The 21,814-nt window shown below is 39.9% G+C and overlaps 1 protein-coding gene across 5 annotated transcripts; it reads left to right on the top strand.

Moving 5' to 3' along the window:
• Window positions 1-1,592: 1,592 nt before the first annotated feature.
• On the top strand, window positions 1,593-20,510 carry LOC123949808 (tripartite motif-containing protein 5-like). 5 transcript variants are annotated; one of them, XR_006820083.1, is made up of 8 exons: window positions 1,596-2,352; window positions 9,902-10,421; window positions 11,304-11,399; window positions 12,034-12,264; window positions 17,476-17,498; window positions 17,821-17,837; window positions 18,488-18,588; window positions 20,061-20,510. XR_006820083.1 is itself a non-coding variant. In XM_046017455.1 (7 exons), exons 2-7 carry the CDS (start codon window positions 9,996-9,998, stop codon window positions 19,234-19,236), a joined length of 975 nt encoding a protein of 324 aa, XP_045873411.1. In that variant the 5' UTR covers window positions 1,595-2,352; window positions 9,935-9,995; the 3' UTR covers window positions 19,237-20,053. The 5 variants fall into 5 exon arrangements, 4 of the variants coding, with proteins under 4 accessions (XP_045873413.1, XP_045873411.1, XP_045873410.1 ...); XM_046017455.1 differs by lacking the exons at window positions 17,821-17,837; window positions 20,061-20,510 and adding an exon at window positions 19,139-20,053 and having other exon boundaries at window positions 1,595-2,352; window positions 9,935-10,421; XM_046017454.1 differs by lacking the exons at window positions 17,821-17,837; window positions 20,061-20,510 and adding an exon at window positions 19,139-20,053 and having other exon boundaries at window positions 1,595-2,352.
• The last annotated feature ends 1,304 nt before the right edge of the window (window positions 20,511-21,814 follow it).

Genomic DNA, 21,814 nt, shown 5'->3' with positions numbered 1-21,814 from the left:
GACCCTGGGATCATGACCTGAGTCAAAGGCAGGTGCTTAAATGACTGAGCCACCCAGGCATCTCGAGAATAACTGAATTATATGATGCGACAGCAACTGTGTTCATAGCAAGAATGGTAGACTAGAAATAGATTTATCATCAAGATGTTCCATTCAGTTATAAATATTTTCATAGTTACATATCTGCATATCTATCAATCAATCCTTATATGCAATTGCTTCTAATAGATTTGAGGCAACAAGCAACAGAATAGAGAAAGTCCTTCCCTGACTTCATGAAACTTACATAGTTAGGGGTGCAGTGTGAGGTAGGGGTGATTACCACTGATAAGATCAGTGGTACACTAGGTACACTAGGTTTCCACTAGGCACGTGCCACTAGGCACGTCTCTTTCATGCCTTCTACTCATGCATTTTCATTTTCTAATTCAAGTAATAGTGACTGAGTCCTCACCTCTAAGAGTCAGCAATGACTTCAGAAAAATTCTAGCAGGGGAAGCCCTAGACAAAGCCTACGGAGTGTCTGTGGGCTACATCCCAGGCTACTGGACCTAGGAGAACTAGGCCTGGCTCTGCTCAGGGATGAATAAGGTACTTTGAGGAAGACAACAGAGGAAAGTCAAAGTTCTTTGAAGCAGTTCTTTGATTCAGTATAATAATGCAGTATTTCTGCATGACTCTCCACAGAAATTCCTAGCACCCTGTCCTCCCTGGGTTTGGAAGCCTTAATGGGGTGATGGTTGCTCTGATTTGTAGTTTATTTGATGTTTTCTAGTTTTACAAGCTTTCCAAGTTAAAACTGAGGGATCTACAGCAGTTCACAAAAAAAAAAAAAACCAAAAACAACAACAGCAACAACAAATACACTAACCTTGCTCCTCCTCCTCGGGCCATTTCTGCCACCCAGAAGCTGACCTCACCTGGGAGATCAGCCAGAAGAGCGCATAGGGAGAATTTCCATAAGGGACATCTTGACAACTTCCCATAAAACAAAATGAGGGACACCTGGGTGGCTCAGCAGGTTGAACATTCCACTCTTGATTTTAGTTCAGATCTTGATCTCAGGGATCAAGGACCACCACCACCAACAACAACAACAAAATGAGATGCATGCTTGTTAATAACATGAAGAGACCTCAGAAGAGTAGCATCATAACAAGATCCCAATGATGAAGTTCTAGAATATAGGTGAGGTCCCGAGCTGATGACCAAGAAAGAATTCTTGAGACATCTTTGGTGCAAAATGGTTTATTAAAGCATGGGGACAGGACCCAAGGGCAGAAAGAGCTCCTGCCCCGGGGTTGTGAGGGGTAGCAGGTTATGTACCATGGAGTTGGGGGAAGGTAAGGAAAATGGAGGTTTCAACAGAACTTTCGTATGCTAAAGATGACCTACAAGATACTGGATACCAGAGGCCTTGCTATTGCCAAGGTCCTTTTGCCCTCTAGCAAGGTATTAACATTAAGGTGGGTGGGAGATTCCTAGAGAATGTCACATATGTCCCACCCAGGAGTGGGGGTGGGGGAAGGTTGGAGGGTGTCAGCCTTTGCTTTGTCCTCAGCCAGCCTTCTGTTCCCTCATCACTCCACAATGATTTTCCTGATTCATTTTTATTATGCTAAGGTTATAAAGATTATATGTTAAATAATAATAGATGGCATTGCCCAGCAAATGACACTGCCTACAGTTTTATCTCCCCAGCATCTTTAGCAGAAGGGTTATTTGGGCAGTACTGAACCCAAATTCTGAAGGTCAGCCTCACCGTGCTGCCAGTTTGGGATAGTCACTGACAATCCCATGGAAGAAATTTCAGAGTCGCATAGCCCTTCCCTCTCATATGCCTAATAGGATTAACTTAATTTAGGTGAATACAGAATAGTAGAGAGCATGTCCCCAGGGCTGTCTCAGGGCAGCCTTCAGCATGGGTCGCTCTTTGTGGTAAAGGAGGAATTTTATTCCCCTCCACAGGAAAGCTCATTTCTGGGAAGAAAAAGTTAGGCGGATTTGTGTGAAATTATATTGTTCAGGTAAGCCTAGTGCTCCAAAGAACTGATTACCTTGAAAAGACATGAGAGCATCCTCTAAGAGTGGAACAGACGAGTTCAACCACGGGTTCATCGGACTGGCCCTGGGCACGAAGCCTTGTCACTTCCTGGAGTCCCATACTCAGGCCTCCCATTGGTCTGTGGCATCTCTCCTCCTCTTCCTGCCAGTACAGGAGAATTTAATTTTCATTTTCACTTAGAGCTTGGTGGAGATTGGCCCCTAGTTTGCTCAGAGAATCCTGACCGCACTCTGGCCTACCTCCACGCTTCCCCCAGGGAGCCACGACTTCTCACCTGGTGTCTGAAGGTGTGTGGACTGGTTTGCAGAGGGCAGAGGTGGGGAGAACTGAATTTTGGAGTGAGTTTAATGTGTGTTCAGGCAGCTGCAGTGAAGGGTGGATAAGGGCAACACCCAGCTTGTAAACTTCCTGCAAAGAGTGTGGGGGTGGGGTGGATGGGAAGAGGCCTGGGGAAGTTGGGGGAAGGGCAGTCCTCAAAGAAGGGAAGTTTGAAGGCTTGAAAGGCTTTGTGCTTTCCTGGAGATACCATTATTTCTACAGGTTGATTCTACCCTGGAGATTCTCCTTCCCATTCTATAATTCTGAATTGCATGTCGCTGAGGACCAACGAGATCCTCTGCTTTTCAGAGGTAGAAAGTTCCTTCTCTCCACAGCAAGAACAAAGGCAGAGGGATCTTTGAATCCTAACATCTTAGTGCCCACTCGCTAACACTGTAGCATTTCTGCATGACTCTAGATAAATTCTCATCACTTTGGTTTGACTGTGCTTAGGAGCTTGATGGGGTGACAGCTGGCAAGCCCAAATCACTAACCTTACTCATCCACTCCCAGGGCCATATCTGCCACCCAGGAGCAGAGGCCACCCAAGAGATCAGGGGCAAGGGAATAACTTTCCAAATGTGGTATCTTTTCTAAATTTAATTTAATTTAATCTTACTTTATTATGTTCAGTTAGCCACTGTATAGTACATCATTAGTTTTTGATGTAGTGTCCAGTGATTCATTAGTTACATACAACACCCAGTGCTCATCAGAACATGTGCTCTCCTTAATACCCATTACCCTGTTACCCCATTCCCCCACCCTCCTTCCCTCTAAAACCTTCAGTTTGTTTCCCAGAGTCCACAGTCTGTCATGGTTCCACCCCTTCTCTGATTCCTTCTCCTTCAGTTTTCCCTCCCTTCCCCATGGTTCTCTGTACCATTCCTTCTACATACGAGTGAAACCATATGATAATTGACTTTCTCTGCTTGACTTATTTTACTTAGCATAATCCCCTCCAGTTGCATCCATGTCAGTGTGAATGGTGGGTATTCATCCTTTCTGATGGGTGAGGAGTATTCCATTGTATACAGGAACCACATCTTTATCCATTCATCTTCTGGAGGGCATCTTGGCTCCTCCCACAGTTTGGTTATTGTGGACATTGCTGCTATGAACATTGGGGTTCTTTTCACTACATCTGTATCTTTGGGGTAAATACTTAGTAGTGCAATTGCTGGGTTGTAGGGTAGCTTGATTTTTAATGTCTTGAGGAACCCCCACACCATTTTGCAGAGTGGCTATAGCAGCTTGCATTCCCACCGACAGCATAAGAGGGTTCCCCTTTCTCCACATCAGTGCCAATATTTGTTGTTTCCTGCCTTGCTAATTTTTGCCATTGTAACTGGTGTAATGTGATAGCCCATTGTGGTTTTGATTTGTATTTCCCTGATGGCTAGTGATATTGAACATTTTTTTTCATGTGTCTAGTTAGGCATTTATATGTCGTCTTTGAAGAAGTGTCTGCTCATGTCTTCTGCCCATTTGTTGATGTGATTATCTGTTTTGTGTGTGTTGGGTTTGAGAAGTTCTTTACAGATCTTGGATACCTGCCCTTTATCTGTAATGTCATTTGCAAATATCTTCTCCCATTCCATAGGTTGCCTCTTAATTGCACTGACTGTTTTCTATACTATGCAGAAGCTTTTTATCTTGATGAAATCCCAAATGTTCATTTTTGCTTTAGTTTCCCTTGCCTTTGGAAACGTGTCTTGAAAGAAGTTGCTGTGGCTGATGTCGAAGAGGTTACTGCATATGTTCTCCTCTAGGAGTTTGATGGATTTCTGTTTCACATTTAGGTCTTTCATCCATCTTGAGTTTATCTTCGTGTTTAGTGTAAGAGAATGGTCCAGTTTCATTCTTCTGTATGTAGCTGTCCAACTTTCCCAGCACCACTTATTGAAGACACTGTCTTTTTAAAAAAATTTTTTTTCCCGATTTGTTGAAGATTAGTTGACCATAGAATTGAGGATCCATTTCTGGAGTCTCTATTCTGTTCCATTTGTCTATGATTCTGTTTTGTGCCAATACTATGCTGCCTTGGTGATCACAGTTTTGTAATATAGATTGAAGTCAGACAACATGATGCTTCTAGCTTTGTTTTTCTTTTTCAATATTCCCGTGGTGAGTTGGGGTCTTTTCTGGTTCCATACAAATTTTAGGATTGTTTGTTCCAGCTTCTTGAAAAATGCCAATGGTATTTTAATAGGGATGGCATTGAAAGTGTTGATTGCTCTGGGTAGGATGACATTTTAACAATGTTTATTCTTCCAGTCCATGAGCATGGAATGTTTTCTCATCTGTGTCTTTTCATTTGTGTCTTTTTCTCATTTGTGTCTTCCTCAATTTCTTTTTTAAGTGTTCTATAATTTCTGGATATAGATCCTTTACCTCTTTGGTTAGGTTTATTCCTAGGTATCTTATGTTTTTTTTGTGTGTGTGTGCTATTATAAATGGAATCAATTTCTTAGTTTCTCTTTCTACAGTTGCACTGTTAGTGTATAGAAAAACAATTTATTTCTGTGCATTGATTTTGCTGTATGAGTTTTAGTAATTTGAGGGTAGAGTCTTTTTTGGGTTTTCCACATAAAGTATCCTGTCATCTGTGAAGAGAGTGAGTTTGACTTCTTTGCCAATTTGAATGCCTTTTTTTTTCGTTTGTTTTGTTGTCTGATTGCTGAGGCTAGAACTTCTAGGACTATGTTGAATAGCAGTGGTGATAGTGAATAGCTCTGCCGTGTTCCTGACCTTGGGGGAAAAGCTCTCAGTTTTTCCCCATTGAGAATGATATTTGTTGTGGGTTTTTCATAGATGGCTTTTATGATATTGAGGAATATTCCCTCTATCCCTACACTCTGAAGAGTTTTAATCAGGAAAAGATGTTGTATTTTGTCAAATAATTTTTCTGCATCAATTGAGAAGATCATATTGTTCTTACCTTTTCTTTTATTAATGTACTCTATCATGTTGATTCATTTGTGAATGTTGAGCTACCCTTGCCTCCCAGGAATAAATCCCACTAGGTTATAGTGGTTAATTTTTTTAATGTACTATTGGATCCTATTGGGTAGGATCTTGCAGAGTATTTTGGAACTCATGTTCATCAGGAATATTGGTCTGTAATTCTTTTTGGTGGAGTCTTTGTTTGGTTTTGGATTCAGGGTAATGCTGGCCTCATAGAATGAGTTTGGAAGTTTTCCATCTGTTTCTGTTTTTTGAAGCAGCTTCAGTAGAATAGGTACTATTTTTTCTTTAAATGTTTGGTAGAATTCCCCTGAGAAACCACCTGGTTCCAGACTCGTGTTTTTTGGGAAGTCTTTGATTACTGCTTCTATTTCATTACTGGTTATTGGACTATTCATATTGTCTGTTTCTTCCTGTTTCAGTCTTGGTGGTTTTAAGTTTTCAGGAGGGCATCCATTTCTTCCAGGTTGCTTAATTTGTTGGCATATAGTTGCTGATAATAATTTCTGATCATTGTTTCTATTTCCTTGGTGTTGGTTGTGATCTCTCCCCTTTCATTTATGATTTTATGAATTTGGGTCCTTTCTCTTTTCTTTTGGATAAGTCTCATTAGAGGTTTCTTGATCTTATTAATTCTTTCAAAGAACCGGCTTCTAGTTTTGTTGATCTGTTTTACTGTTCTTCTGGTTTCTATTTCATTAATCTCTGCCTTAATCTTTATTACTTCTCTTCTGCTTGATTTAAGTTTTATTTGCTCTTCTTTCTCCAGGTCCTTAAGGTGTAAGGTTAGCTTGTGCATTTGTTTTTCTAATTTTATGAGAAAGGTTTGGATGCCTATGTATTTCCCCCTTAGGACCGCCTTATGGTATCATATAGGTTTTGGACTGATGTGTATTCATTCTCATTATTTTCCATGAATTGTTTAAGTTCTTCTTTAATATCCTTGTTGACCCAATCATTCTTTAGAAGAATGCTCTTTAGCTTCCAAGTGTTTGAATTCCTTCCAATTTTTTTCTTATGGTTGAGTTCCAGTTTCAAAGCATTGTGGTCTGATAACATGCAGGGAATAATCTCAATCTTTTGGTATCAGTTGAGACCCAGTATGTGGTCTGTTCTGGAGAAAGTTCCATGTGCACTCAGGAAGAATGAGTGTTCTGATTTTTAGGATGGGATGTTCTGTAATTATCTATGAAGTCCATCTGTTCCAGTGTGTCATTCAAAGGTCTTGTTTTTTATTGATTTTTTGCTTAGATGATCTGTCCATTGCTGAGAGTGGAGTGTTGAGGTCTCCTACTATTAATGTGTTATTATCAATATGATTCTTTATTTTGTTTAATGGCTGGTTTATGTAGTTGGCTGCTCCCACTTGGGGGCATGGATATTTACAATTGTTAGATCTTCTTGTTGGATAGACCCTTTAAGTATGATATAGTGTCCCTTTACATCTCTTACTACAGTCTTTGGTTTAAAGTCTAGTTTGTCTGATATGAGAATTGCTACTCCAGCTTTCTTTTGAGGTCTCTTGGCACGATAAATGGTTCTCCATCCCCACACTTTCGATCTGGGGGTGTCTTTAGGTTCAAAGTGAGTCTCTTTGTAGAGGGCATATGGATGGATACTGTCTTTTTATCAATCTGAAATCCTGTGCCATATCATTGGAGCATTTAGGCCATTCACATTGATAGTAACTATTGAAAGATATGAACTTAGTACCATTATACTGCTTGTAAAGTCCTTGTTTCTACAGATTGACTCTGTAAATTTCTGGTCTATATTACTCTAGGGGTCTTCTTTTATAGAATCCCCCATAATATTTCTTGCAGGGCTAACTTGGTGGTCACATATTCTTTCATGTTCTGCTGGTCCTGGAAGCTCTTTGTCTCTCCATCCATTCTGAATGATAGCCTTGCTGGGTAAAGTATTTTTGGGTGCATGTTCATCTCACTTAGTACCATGAATATGTCTTGCCGACTCTTTCTGGCTTGCCAGGTCTCTGTGGACAGGTCTAATGTTATTCTGATATTCCTCCCTCCATACATAAGAAATCTCTTCCCTCAGCTGCTCTCAGCATAGCTTCCTTGGCTCTAAGATTTGTAAGTTTCACTATTTTATGACTGGGTCTTGTATTATTGATCTTGGAAGGGGTCCTCTCTGCCTCTTGGACATGGATGCTTGTCTCCTTCCCTAGATTAGGGAAGTTCTCAGCTATGATTTGGTGAAATATACCTACTAGTCCTCTCTCTTTCTCCACCCCCTCAGGGATTCCAATAATTCTGACACTGGAACATTTATGGCATCCTTCATCTCTCTAAGTCAGTTCTTATGGGCTTCCAGCTGCCTATCCCTATCCTCCTTGGCTTCCTTCCTTTCTATCACCTTATCTTCTAGATTAGTAATTCATTCTTCTGACTCATTTACCTTGGCTGTTAGAAAATCCAGTTTTCACTGCATCTCATTCATACTATTTTTAAGTTCAGCCTGATTAGATCTTATTTCTGCCCTTAGAGCTTCTGTATTTTCATTAATGCTTTCTTCAAGCTTAACTATTGACTTCATGATTGCTACCCTGAAGTCTATCTCTGACATCTTGCTTATATCCATATCCATTAGATATGTGGCAGGGGACATTGTCTCTGGTTCTTTTCTTTGTTGGGAGTTCCTCCTCATATTCATTCTGTTGAGGGATGGTTGAGGGAATGTACAGAATCCAAAATATCAACCACAAGCCTAGCAAGATGCACCCTAGGAAAATCCAGAGCAGTTGGAAGCCGCCACCAAATAAACAAAGCCAAAATGAAACACAAGAATTAAATTTATAAAATTAAAAATTTTTTAAAAATTAAAATTTTTTTAAAAAGTGGGATGAGGGGAAGGAGGGCTATAATCACTCAGTGTGGACAAAGTATGGTGTTTCATTTGTTCCTGGGCATATTTTGGTCTGTTTGTTAGAGGACACTACTTCTCAAAATTATAGGGAAAGTAAAACTTGTGTATATAAAAAGGTCATATTGAATAGAGAAAAAAGGACTACAATGAAGCATATATGTATAAAAAATATAGATGTGAAAAAGTACAGGTTAAAAAGCTACTATAAGGGGCGCCTGGGTGGCTCAGTGGGTTAAAGCCTCTGCCTTCGGCTCAGGTCATGATCCCAGGGTCCTGGGATCGAGCCCCGCATCGGGCTCTCTGCTCAATGGGGAGCCTGCTCTCTCCTCTCTCTCTCTGCCTGCCTGTGATCTCTGTCTGTCAAATAAATAAATAAAATCTTTTAAAAAAAAAAAGCTACTATAAAGGGTGTCTAGGTGGTTCAGTCAGTTAAGCATCTGCCTTCAGCTCAGGTTGTGATCCCAGGGCCCTAGGATCAAGTCCCATGTCAGGCTACTTGCTCAGCAGGAGGCCTGCTTCTCCCTCTCCCTCTGCCTGCTACTCTGCCTATTTGTGCTCTCTATCTCTCTGTCAAATGAATAAGTAAAATCTTTAAAAAAAGATAACCGCTATGAAGTAGAAGTTGTTATATTAAAGATCTGGTTGAAATGAGAAAAAGGCAAAAAGAAAAAACAGAGAAGTGTAAGAGAAAGAATAACAAAAAATAGAGAGTTGTATTTGAAAAATAAATAAACTTTAAGGCAATGCCTGGATCTCAGTATATTTTCCCCTGATACTGGGATTTTACAATCTTATGGCATCCATAGTGATGTTGTCCCCTTGTTCTTCCATCCTGTCTTCTGGAGGGAGGGTCCTGCCATGCTGTTTCTCAGGCAGCCCTGCTTAGGAGGAGTTGTACTGCCCCTTACAGGGGATGGGCTTACTGGAGCTTTTGTTTTTATTTGAGCTTTTGTTCTCTGGTGGCTTTCTGTACCTCTTCAGAGGGTCAGAGCAAAAATGGCTGCACCCAAACCTCTGTCCCAGAACATAGAAATCACAGTCTGCTCTTCACGGAGCCCTCCAGGATGCAGAGTCTCTGTTTCTGTATGTGCTGCTGAGAACTGCAGCGCCCTGTGATTCATGTCCACAGTGATTCTCCCAGAGGTGATCCCAGGGGCCCCCGCATGGCCCTACCCTTTGTGCTTCTAAAACGTCAAGGAGCCATGGGTTTGTGCATGCACCTTCAGCTCCTGGATCATGTCTGGGCACTGCTCTAAAGCCCTTTCCCAGCTGCTACTGCTCTGAAAGTTTTTGCTGACCCTGGTGCACTATGCTTTTGTATTCCAGTGTTATATCACTTTCCAGAAGCCAGCTTATGGTGGTTTCTGCCCCCTTCTGCTTATCTTCTGATATCTTCCTGCAGAGTCCTGAGTCACAACTCTGCCCTTCCCACTTCATGACAGGCCCTGCTTTTCTGCTTGCAGAGATCCCAGTACATTCTTATATCTCAGGCTGATGTCACAGGTGTTCAGAATGGTTTGGTAGGTATCCAGCTAAATTCAAGGGACTGGTTGAAATGGGGTCCCCTACTCCTCCCTTCTCTATCTTTCTTGTCCTTCAATATTATGTTTTGGGCTTGTCCTTGATTTCTACACAATTAGTATAATTTTATTCTTACCTTTCCAGCTCTGCCCCCTTTTAACCTTCCCAATCATGCAGGGATCTGTGAGCAAGAGGAATCACTGAGATCAGGAGAGATAGGAGCAAAGGAGCAGCTATTATGGCTTTTAAACTCCTGACAAACATAAAGGAGGAGGTGACCTGCCCCATCTGCCTGGACCTTCTGAAGGAACCCCTGAGCCTGGACTGTGGCCACAGCTTCTGCAAAGCCTGCATCACTGCAGTGAACAAGGATTCTGAGACGAGCCAGGAAGGGAAGAGCACCAATTGCCCTGTGTGCAGATTTGATTACTGTGCTAGGGAGCTGCGGCCTAATTGGCATGTGGCCAACATAGTGGAGAGGCTCCGTGAGGTCAAGGTGAGCTCCGAGGAGGGGCAAAAGAGAAATCTCTGTGAACGCCATGAAGAGAAGCTCTTGCTCTTCTGTAAGAAGGATGGGAAGGTCATTTGCTGGGTTTGTGAACGGTCTCAGGAGCACTGTGGTCACCAAACGGTCCCCGTGGATGAGGCTGTCCCAGAGTACCAGGTAAGAGACCAGTATAGAGGGAACACAGGGCAGGAAATAGAACTTGATGAGAAATCTCCACTTTGCATTCAACTTTCATTACCTTGTCATCATAGACCTGAGGCCTCTGATGTCTTTTCTTTCTATTCTCACCTTCTAAAGGCCTGATGAACATTTAATTTTTTTTTCCTGAAGGACATTTTTGTGCATTCATTAAATTACAAAAGGATAAACCTACAGTACAGATTTAGTCAAAAGTAGATACTTTTATACCTTGTGCTAGATGGGCGGAGATGTAGTGCCCAAGAGAGACCCTCATCACCGATTTGAACAGGAGGGTGGATGGAGATGTAAGTTCTTTCTTTGCTGGAGGGCTTGGTTTGTTTTCATAGTACAAACAGAATCATCCTCTCTTTTTGATGAGGGTTGGTGAAGTCTATCACCTGGGTCTTTTTTTTCTCCTCTTGATTAATTTTGGTTTATTTTTTTAAATGCAATAATAAAATACTGGGAAATCTTTTAATATAGTTTTCTGAATAGAATGCAGTTTTGTTAATATAATTGATACATTTATATATAAAAAAAGTATTTCTGTAGATGCTGAAAAGATTTTTTTTATTATTATGTTTAGTTAGCCAACATATAGTAAGTACATCATTAGTTTTTGATGTAGTGTTCAATGATCCATTAGTTGCAAATAACACCCAGTGCTCATCATCTGGGCCTTAAAGAACACATTTATCATGTCACGTTTTCTTCCAAGTCATAGTTTCTAATTGCTGTTCTCACTAATTCTGTAAACTCTAGTCTCTTTGGACATTGGCCTAATATTTTTCCCATTTATACTCTATGCTGACACTTAGAAATCTGACAGCTTGACTCTGGTGTGACTCCTCTCCATAGGAGAAGCTCCAGACAGCTCTGCAGAAGGTGAGGGAGGAGCAGCAGGAAGCAGAGATGTTGAAAGCTAACCTCGGAGAACAGAGAACCTCCTGGAAGGTAGGGAGAGATACTTCCTGAGTGAGACAAAAATATAGACAGGACCTTGGGTTTTAGTCACAAGGAGCTCCCTTCCTTTTTGTTTCATGATAGTCAGTATGACCAAAAGTCATTTGGTTAGTCCTTTATCTTTTCCCTGATAAAGGTGGGGGCTGAAAAATGAACATGTTATAAATGAACACAGACATTTAAGGGGAGGTATTCACATAGAGGATGGCTAGTGAGTTCTGTGTTAAATTCCTGTTATGATTTTGAGTATTTGACCCTCCTGGGGGAAGACAGTTAGGAATGATTCATGGTTCTGTCTGTATTGTTCAACTTTCAGCCGAGGGTGAGAGGATGGGAGTCAGGAGTAAGGCAAAGAGACTTGGTTGTCCTGGACAGCTGTGTGAAAGCAGAGCCACACCCAAGGATTCTCTTTGGGCTTAGGTTAGCTTCAATAATGTAAACTTGAGGCCATTATTTTGGAATGTGATGGAGAAAAAATAATGGGATAAGTCAGCATCCCCAAGAATTGCTCCCTTGCTTCTCTCCCATTTCCCAGTAAGAAGTTTCCAAAGAAAATAGTTCTCTTTCTGGCTCCTGGTCTCTGGCCGATAGCCTGACTACCACTCTCTCTTTCTCATTCCTGAAGAATCATATGCAAAATGAGAAAAGGTGTATCCAGACACAGTTTAAAAAACTGAAGGCTATGCTGGAGCATGAGGAGCAGAAGATAGTGCAGAAGCTGGACAGCCAGGAGAAAACTGTTCTCGACTCCTTGGACTCAGTGGAGGATGAGCTGGCCCAGCACAGCCAGATGGTGAAAGACCTGATTTCAGAACTAGAGCATCGGCTTCAGGGGTCAACAGTAGACATGCTGCAGGTAAGACTCAGGAAGAAGCCCCAGCATCTGAGATTTGAGAAAAAATGAAGACCGAGTTTCCTTCTCTCCCATGTTTCTTTGCTCTTCCTGATGATGACACTAAGGTTCCTTTGGCCTTGCAGTATCTCCTTTCCTGTATCTGTGACAGAGGTTATAGGAATAAATAACAAGGGACAATCTCATATTTATTTATCAAGTGCAGTGCAGAAATCTGGCAGGCTGAATTTGCATGGTATCCAGGGATAGTCTAGAGGCCTCTGTGATCAGTGATGTATTGCTAAGGACTTCTCAGGTACCTCTTCATGAATCAGCTTGATCACAAACAAGTGAATGTCACATTCTAAGACCCTATTTTTCCCCCTCATAGAATAAACTAAGATTTTTCTCCCTCTTTTTCTATTTCCTGAAAAAAAAAAAAAACAAAAAACAAAGTGTGAAGTACTAGTATTATTTTGTCTTTAAATATTCAATTGAATTCACCAGTGAAGCCATCTCATCCTATTTCTTTTTCAAAAGGGTTAAAATAATATTTAAAAATATATATTAGGATTACTTATATTTTTTACCATGATTAAGTTAGATTTTGATAATAAATGTCTTTGTAGGGATTTGTCCACTCTAAAGTTGCCTGATTTGTAGACATAAAGGTAGTCATACTAATCCCTTATAAGCCCTCTAATTTCTATAGCACACACAGTAATGTCCCCTCTTTTAGTCCTGATTTTGATGATGTGCTTTTTCTCTTTTTTTCTTGGACAGTTTAGTTGTCTTTGGTCATTTTTTTTTTTTAATTTTCTTCAAGAATAAACTTTATTATTTCATTGACTTTTTAAATCTTTTTTTTTTTTTCTTGAAGACTTTATTTATTTGAGAGAGAGAGAGCATAAGTGGGGTGAGGGGCAGAGGGAGAGGGAGAAGTAGACTCCTCACTGGGCAGGGAGACCCACAGGGGCTTGATTCCAGAGCCTTGAGATTACCACCTCAGCCAAAGGCTGCTGCTCAGCCAACTGAGCCACCCAGGCACCCTGCCTTTTTTTTTTTTTAACATTTCTATTTCATTTGTGTCTGGTCTCATCTTTATTGTTTACTTTGTGAGTGTATGTGTATATGGATGTATGAACATGAGAATGTATGCATACATGAATATGAGGTACATATGAGGTGTACATGTATGAAGAAAAGTGTGTGTGTATATTAAGATTAGTTTGCCATTTTTTTCCTAGTTTCTTTTTTTTTTCCCATTTTATTTATTTTTTCAGAGTAACAGTATTCATTTTTTCCTAGTTTCTTAAAGAGAAAACTTTGATTACTTATTTGAGACCATCATTTCTGATACAGTATTTAGTGATATAAATGCAATGATTTAGATCTATTCCATATATTTTTTTATTTTTATATTATTTATTTATGTACTTATTTAAATTCCAGTTAATTAACATACAGTCTAGTATCAGTGTCAGATGTACAAAATAGTGATTCAGCACTTCCATACATTACCAGGTGCTCATCACAAGTGCCCTCCTGAATCCCCATCACCTATTTAACCCACCTACCCTTCTGACCATCAGTTTGTTCTCTATGGTTAAGTGTCTCTTTCTTGGTTTGTCTCTCTTTCTCTCTCTTTTCCCTTTCCTCATTTGTTGTGTTTCTTAAATTTGACCTATGAGTGAAATCATATGATATTTGTCTTTCTCTGACTGATTTTATTTCACTCAGCATAATACTTTCTAGTTCCATTCATGTTGTTGCAAATGGCAAGATTTCATTCTTTTGTATGGCTAAGTAATATTCCATGGCATATCCATCTATCATCTATCATCTATCTATCTATCTATCTATGCATATCCCCCACACAAATATATACCACATCCTCATATATATAAAATACATAAATAAATTTTTATATATTATAATATATATACAACACATCTTCTTTATCAAGTTGTCAATTGATGGACACTTGTGCCATTTCCATAACTTGGACATTGTAGATAATGCTGCTGGAAACATTGGGGTGCATGTATCCCTTTAAATTAGTATTTTTGCATTCTTTGGTTAAATACCTAGAAAGTGTGCAGTTTAATTTAACAATACTTGATTTCTTACTTTTTCTTCTGATATGGATTTCAAATATAATTTCTTCATAATCAGAAAAGACATTTTTTTCAGTATTTAAGTATACTGATACTTGTTTTATGGACTAAAATATTGTATGTCCAGAAAATTTTCCTATGTGAATTGAGAAGAATATGTATTCTGTATTTATTAGATTAAATAGTCTATAGATGTCTGTTAGGTCAAATTGGTTAATAGTATCATCCATGTCTTCTGTACCTTTGATGGTTTTCATACACACTATTCTATCAATTATTTAGAGTGAGCTATTGAAATCTACAACTACTGAATTTTCTATTTTTCTTTTTAATCCTTTCGATTTGCTTTGTGTATTTTGAAGCTCTACTGTTGGGTACATTTACATTTGTAATTGTTATATCCCTTCTTGATGTACTGAACCTTTTATCATTCTGAAATTATCCTCTCATTCTCACATAATATTTATTGTCTTAAAGTCTATTTTGTGTAATATTAACATAGGCACTTGATCTTTGGATCAAGTCTTTGGATCCAAAATCATCTCTTACAGATAGCAATAGTTGAATCTTGCTTTTTATCCAGTCCAACAATCATTGCCTTTAAATGGGGGTGTTAAGACAGTAACATTTAGTGCTAATGTTGATGTAGCTGTGTTTACATTTTTCATATTGCTGGTTTTTTTCCATGTGTCACCTGTAGCTTTCACTGTCCTTTCTCCTTAACTAGGTTTGCTTGATTTAAGTATTTCTAGTATAAAATGTTAAGTTTTCCTATTTCTGTGGGGGTTTTTGTTGTTGTTGTTGTTGTTTGTTTGTTTTTTCATTTTTTTTTCCCTTCCCTAGTGGTTGTTCTAGTGATTACAGTATGCATCTTACTCTCTCGTGGTCTACTTCAGATTAATACTAAATTAACTTCAGTAAGATATAGAAACTCACCTCCAACATTGTTTCATTTCCTTCCAGCTCCAACACAGGCATAATTTAATATGGGTACCTAATCAGTGCAGAGCAATGACATGCAGGCATAAGAGTTTTTTGGTTTTTGTTTTCTGTTTGTATTTTGTTGTTGTTTTTATTCTTATTGTTTATTGTTATTGTTTTTTTTAACATTTAATTAATTTATTTATTTTTTTCAGCATAACAGTATTCATTGTTTTTGCACAACACCCAGTGCTCCATGCAATACGTGCCCTCCCTATTACCCACCACCTGATTCCCCCAACCTCCCACCCCTGCCCCTTCAAAACCCTCAGGTTGTTTTTCAGAGTCCATAGTCTCTTATGGTTTGCCTCCCCTTCCAATTTCCCTCAACTTCCTTCTCCTCTCCATCTCCCAATGTCCTCCATGTCATTTGTTATGCTCCACAAATAAGTGAAACCATATGATACTTGACTCTCTCTGCTTGACTTATTTCACTCAGCATAATCACTTCCAGTCCCGTCCATGTTGCTACAAAAGTTGAGTATTCATCCTTTCTTTTCTTTTTTCTTTTTTTTTTTTTAAATAAACATATAATGTATTTTTATCCCCAGGGGTACAGGTCTGTGAATCACCAGGTTTGCACACTTCACAGCACTCACGATAGCACGTACCCTCCCCAATGTCCATAACCCCTCCCCCTCTCCCAACCCCACCTCCCCCCAGCAACCCCCAGTTTGTTTTGTGAGATTAAGAGTCATTTATGGTTTGTCTCCCTCCCAGTCCCATCTTGTTTCATTTATTCTTCTCCTATCCCCCTATATTGTTATTGTTTTTAACTGGGAAGAGAAGTTCTCTTTTCTTCTGGAGTTTATATCAGGAGATTCAAGTTTCCTTCGTGAATGGAGAGTAAAGTCAATATAGAGGGAATAAATAAAATTTGGAGGACATAGACCAGATCCTGATGATAGGGTTTGAGGTTCAAAATTCATCTTTGATTAAAGTTATAACTGCCCTCCTAAATCCTTTTCTCCACTTAATCTGGTTTTCTTTTTTGGCATATACAACATAAAAACCCTAATACAGAGAGCATTTTTTTTTTTTGTTTTTTTTTTTTTTTTTGCACTTATTGACCCACCTGTTGGCCTATTTCTGGTGACATGAAAGAAGTAAGGCTGAGGTAAAGGAAACCAAATATATTGGTAAATATATGTTTAAACAACCAAAACAATACCTGTGAAGATAAAGAAAATCAGATAGCTAAAAACTGTTAAGAATGTGCACTAAACTGAACTAATATTACACTGTTAACTAACTGGAATTTTAAATAAAAACTTTTAAAAATTAAAACAATAACAAAAAAAAAGAACGTGGATTAAATTGCTCAGTAGATCCTGAAGTGCAGGTAAAAATTGTAATTTTAGGACAGTGGTTGAGTGGATATTGGTAAAATTATGAACAGTGGAGTATAAAAGATGAGATGATTTGGTTGGTGAGTGGTAAGTTACATATTAGACATCCTAACCTACTAGTTCCTGTGGTTTCTTTATTACTGCCTATCTTAACAAGCATCTAAAAGACAAAACTGAGTAAAAACAAAGAGTTGGAAATAAGTGCACATATGTGTGTGTTGAATTTAAGAGACTGGACAAGGTCAACTGTAGATAGTGTGTAAAATGAGGAGATAATTGAAAATTGAAAAACACCTACAATATATTTGCTTGTATCCTCCATAAAGCCTTGTAAACTTCTTGAGGGATACTACAATTATTTACTCTTTTCTTTTCTTTTTTTTACTCATCTTTGAGTCTCCAAAGCCTGTCCTGGTGTTTGGCAAATATAGTGTATCACTTTACATTTCTACTGAGTAAATGAAAAAAGCATTGCATTATTCAAACCATCTCATGCATTTAGGAAAAAATTACAGAACTGTTGTTTTCCTCATGAATTAGTCTCATTTCCAAATACTAGAAGCTTCATGCTATAATTCTGCAAGGCTCAAAGCTGTTTCTACCTTTTAGGAAATCTGAAAACCTCACATGAGTCTTCTGGAATGATTAGCTTGGATCTTATTTTTACTTATTTGCTCTCACATTGGGACCATCTTTACTCCCACCATGGGGTTAGTGGGGATGTGATGAAGCTTTGTAAGGGGGAGTTTCTATTACCCATTGACTCCTGTCTTCACTTTTCTCCCTAGGATGTGCATCACATCATGGAAAGGTATGTGTGGGGGATCAGAGATGGTCCTTTCGTGTGGTAAAAAGAGGTTTAAAGTCATTAGAGTTTTGTGATGATCAGTTAGAATAAAATATCTCTCAAGGCAGGACAATTTGGGTGTAGTTACATGCCAAATTTCTGTTCACAAATCATGGTTTGAGTGTTCTATAACTATTGAGAATGGAACAGGTACTATGGGAGGGAATGTGGGTGGTGGGAAGTCACAGTGTGGGTCAGTAGCAGTACTGGGGATAAGAGGTGGCAGACATCTTAAATTTTATCCACTTGCATGCCCGTATCTAACTCAGGTACTTTTATTTCATAGGTGTTTGGCTTATCATGGTAAGTTTATGTCTGCTTCACCTGCCAAGCACCTGGAATTGGAGAAAATTTCCTTATATTTAAACTTCTGCCCTGGGAATTGAAGAGACCTTCTATATGGCTCTGTTTAGATCTCCAAAAACAGACTTGAATCTCAGGGAATATTTTGGCTTTAGTCCACACAAGTGATCCATCTTGGTCACATGCTTTAGAAGCCAGAATGGAAAGGTAACATCCATTCAGGAGTCAGATTCTGCAACCTTACTTTCTGATCATCTGCCCTGGAAATCCACATCCATGCAGTGAACCCACATCCATGTAATGACTTTTCCACACATTAAGTTTTTTTTAAGGTACCAAAGTTTTGTTTTGTTATATCCATTATTTCATAAACTTCCTAGGAAATCGAGAGGGAGAAGTTGATGATCTAATTTTTGAAGGAAGAAACTGTGTCCCTGAGACCTCAAGACTTTCCTAAAGTCATACAAAGGGTGACTGGGAATGTAGACATGAACACATTTCTTCTGGCTCCAAGGTCAGAAGTCTGCTGTCCTCTTTCTTAGGGTCTCTGGAGAGGAGGGTTCAAACTCTTCAATGGGGTGAATAGGAGGTCAGTCATTTTGGAAGGACAAAAATTCAGAAGTGTGGGTTTCAATTTTTGTCATCTTTAGGAGTAAGAACTTGACTCTGAAGAAACAAAAAACTTTCATCAAGGAACAAAAGAAAGTGTCCCGAATTCCTGATCTGAAAGTGATAATGCAAATGTTTAAAGGTGAGGAATGCTGGAGCAAGTAAGTGGCAGTGGGAGTCTTGTGGGTGGGGGCTAAAAGGAGAAAAGGACACAATTTCTAGGTATGGAGAGAGAACACAAGGGACATCATGTGATGATATGGTCATGTTTGATGGGGAGTGGCCAGGTGTCTGGGGCATAATCTCCTTCACCAGTTCATTATCTCGCCATAGTCCCCAGTCCTTCCCCTATACTTTAGGGGAAAGAGATTTCAGGGCTGCCTCCTTTGCTTGTCTTGATTATGTTTTTTTTATTATTTGAGAGCTGACACATGTCATGCTACTGAGGTGAGGAGAAATCAGTGTCATCAAGCCACCTTGTTCTCACCACCTTTCAGAATTTTTCATTCCTAGTAGGTCTCATGTTCCAACACCCATGTTTTCCCTTCTAACACATACAAACATATTCTGCTTTCCCCAAGAACAGAACAGAATTCTTCCCAGTTCTCACTCAAGGTATTCCCAAGATCCCTCTCACGGTGTCACGAATAAAGCTATGTCAAGTCTCTCACCCAGCCCCAATTTTTCTGCAGCTTACATAACTCCAAATCATCTCCGAAGTACAACATACACTGCCTGTTTCTACAGATCAAAGACAAATGAGATGTATGTGCTGTTGGAAACCGAATAATGCATATAATAACAATTAATGTTTCCTGGGCTCCCTGGTTATTGGGTTTTGGGAAACATTACTGGGAGGTAGATCCTGGAGGTGTAGGAAGGAAAATGCCCAGAACCCAATGTGAAATTTCATGATAGACATGATTGAAATGATCAACATGTTTATTCTATGTTTCTACCACATATGATTACTGCATTAAAAGGTGTCACATCAACTTGAATATAATGCTTCTGAGGAGTCATCCTCCTCTGATCCCTTCATCTTAATCCTGGCCCTGTTTGTCCCTCCCCACTGTGTTGGAGCTTTCCTAGACTATGAGGCTGGCACTGTCTCATTTTTGAGTGACACCAACCACGGGCTTCTCATCTATAAATTCTCTTCATGTTCCTTTTCTCAGGAAGCTTTTCCGTATTTCAACCCTGTGAAATGTAATGACCCTGTAGTCTGTGCTCACCCAGCTCTTGAACCTTCTTACACCCCCGCTAATTTCCTTGTAGTGCCTCTTGCCTTGGCTACAGCTGATGCTTCAAGCTTATCTGCGCCATTCTCACCATCTTTTCCTTACTGCCTGCCTTCCCTCCATTTGAACACCCTTCATTCAGGAGAAGATATAAAAATTAATAACTAAGAGTGATAGTTTTGTGTCCAGAGTCTCTGGGTTCCTGTCCTGTCTCTCCACACAATTCAATGGAACCTTGAATAATGTACACGAATACTGTGTTTATTTTCTTGAAATCATCTTGGTGTGAAAACATAAATGTTTCATAAAACATTCATGAAAATAAATGTTATTAAGTATAAAGATCTGTTTTTATTTTTTATTTTTGTAAAAGATTTATTTATTTGAGCAAGAGTGAGTGTGAGAGAGAGAACAGGAGGATGGGAAGAGGGAGAGAGAGAAGCAGACTCCTCACTGACCAGGGAGCCTGACATGAGGCTCCACCCCGGACTCCAAGATCGTGACCTGAGCTGAAGGCAGATGCTTAACCTACTAAGCCACCATGCACCCCTGAGTATCTTGATTTATTAATAAATATTTGCTACTAAATAATATAAGCTGTGTCAGTGTCTCATGAAATTCTATGGGATTCAGTTTTCTCATCTGTTAAAAAAAGGAAAGGAAGAAAGAAATAGAAAAGAAAGAAAGGAAAAAAATGTACCTGATGTAGAATTGTGAAAATGAAACAACAGGTGTCTATTTTTTTGCCCTCTCTCATTCTGACTAAAATAAATGATTTTAAGAATACATATTAGCTTAATGTATTCTTACATTAAGAATATAAGTTCTTGGGGGGGAGTCAAGATGGCGGGGAAGTAGGAGGAGGCACCATTTCAACCTGTACCCTAAAGTGAGCTGATTACCTACCAAAGAACTCCGACCACCCATTAAATCAGCCTGAGATCAGAATTATACACGTCTGGATCTCTACAGGAGCAGAAGACGCCAGTGGCAGGTAAAGCAGACTGGGAACGTCCGACTGATATCGGAAGATAAACAAAAGGGGGAGGGAGCCACCAGAGGTGACCGATCGGAAAGTAACACCCCAACACGAGAGTGCTCTGCGTCTGGGGACCAGCATTAACTTGGAGTCTGGTTGAAAGCACTCAAAAAACAAACAGCAAAGGATCGCGGGGGGTAATAGTGGGAACCTGGGCAGTTAGGGTCAGGGACCTAAGTCCCCAGACCCAGGACAGCCTCCCCTGGCGCGGAGCCAGAGAGAGTGTGGCGGAGAAATCAGGTCTCCGTCCCTGAGCCGCCAGTGCACCTGAATGCCAGCGCGCCCGAGAACGAGTGGGGTCTGGCTCCCGTGAGGGGCTGGGAGCCTGGCCAGATGGCAATCCTGAAACGCGCGCATCCCACACCCTCCCTTGGGATAGGTGCTCATAGGCGCTAGCCTGGAGCTCTGGCAGCTGGAAAAACCAGACATTCCCAGCCTGGGACAGCGGGAAAATCTCAGTGTGCCATCTCTGCTTGGAACGCCTCTGGCGGTCTGGAGCTGCCTAGACAGCCACCGCTGCCCTGGTTTTGGGTACAACGAGGAGCTCCTGCATTCCCAGGGACAGTGACTCAGAACCGACTCTGCCAGCAGCTTTTGCAAAACAGTCTGAGGCTTCTCTCTGAGAGGGAGGTTGGGGTGCTGTTTGCTCTCCTCTAAACCTCCAAAAACCATCAAAAGCTGTCAAGGTGAGAGAAAGCAGATGAAAGAACATAAAAACCCCCAGAGAACAAAAGGCTGAAAAAAAACAGTTTCCTGAAAAAAAAAAAAAAAAAAAAGAGCTCACCCCCTTGAGGGGAGCGGGAGGACCTAACTCAGGGAACATCATTGTCTGAAAACCCACGTGGCAGGCCCCTCCCCCAGAAAACCAACCAGGAAGGAAGAAAAAAAAAAGAAGACTACAGGAGAACAACCACCACTACTTCATAAATACAACTTTTATTTTTAACTCTTTACCAATATTCTGGTTCTTTTTTTTTTATACATACAGATAATTTTTTAACCTATTTACCATCACACTGAGATGTCCAGTACGTCAAATTCTTTAATAACCTTCTAACCTGAACTTTTTGATACATACACCTGTGTTT

This window comes from Meles meles, chromosome 8 (assembly GCF_922984935.1).
Source record: "Meles meles chromosome 8, mMelMel3.1 paternal haplotype, whole genome shotgun sequence".
NCBI lineage: Eukaryota > Metazoa > Chordata > Mammalia > Carnivora > Mustelidae > Meles > Meles meles.
Note: the sequence above shows the minus strand (reverse complement) of the source record. Positions and strands in the feature narration are given on the sequence as shown.

Bases quoted from the DNA above. Each gene is read 5' to 3' on its own strand.
- LOC123949808 (XM_046017455.1), top strand. From the start codon at position 9,996: ATGGCTTTTAAACTCCTGACAAACATAAAGGAGGAGGTGACCTGCCCC. The intron at 10,422-11,303 runs GTAAGAGACCAG...TCCTCTCCATAG, and splicing joins AGGCTGTCCCAGAGTACCAG to GAGAAGCTCCAGACAGCTCT. The intron at 11,400-12,033 runs GTAGGGAGAGAT...TCATTCCTGAAG, and splicing joins AACAGAGAACCTCCTGGAAG to AATCATATGCAAAATGAGAA.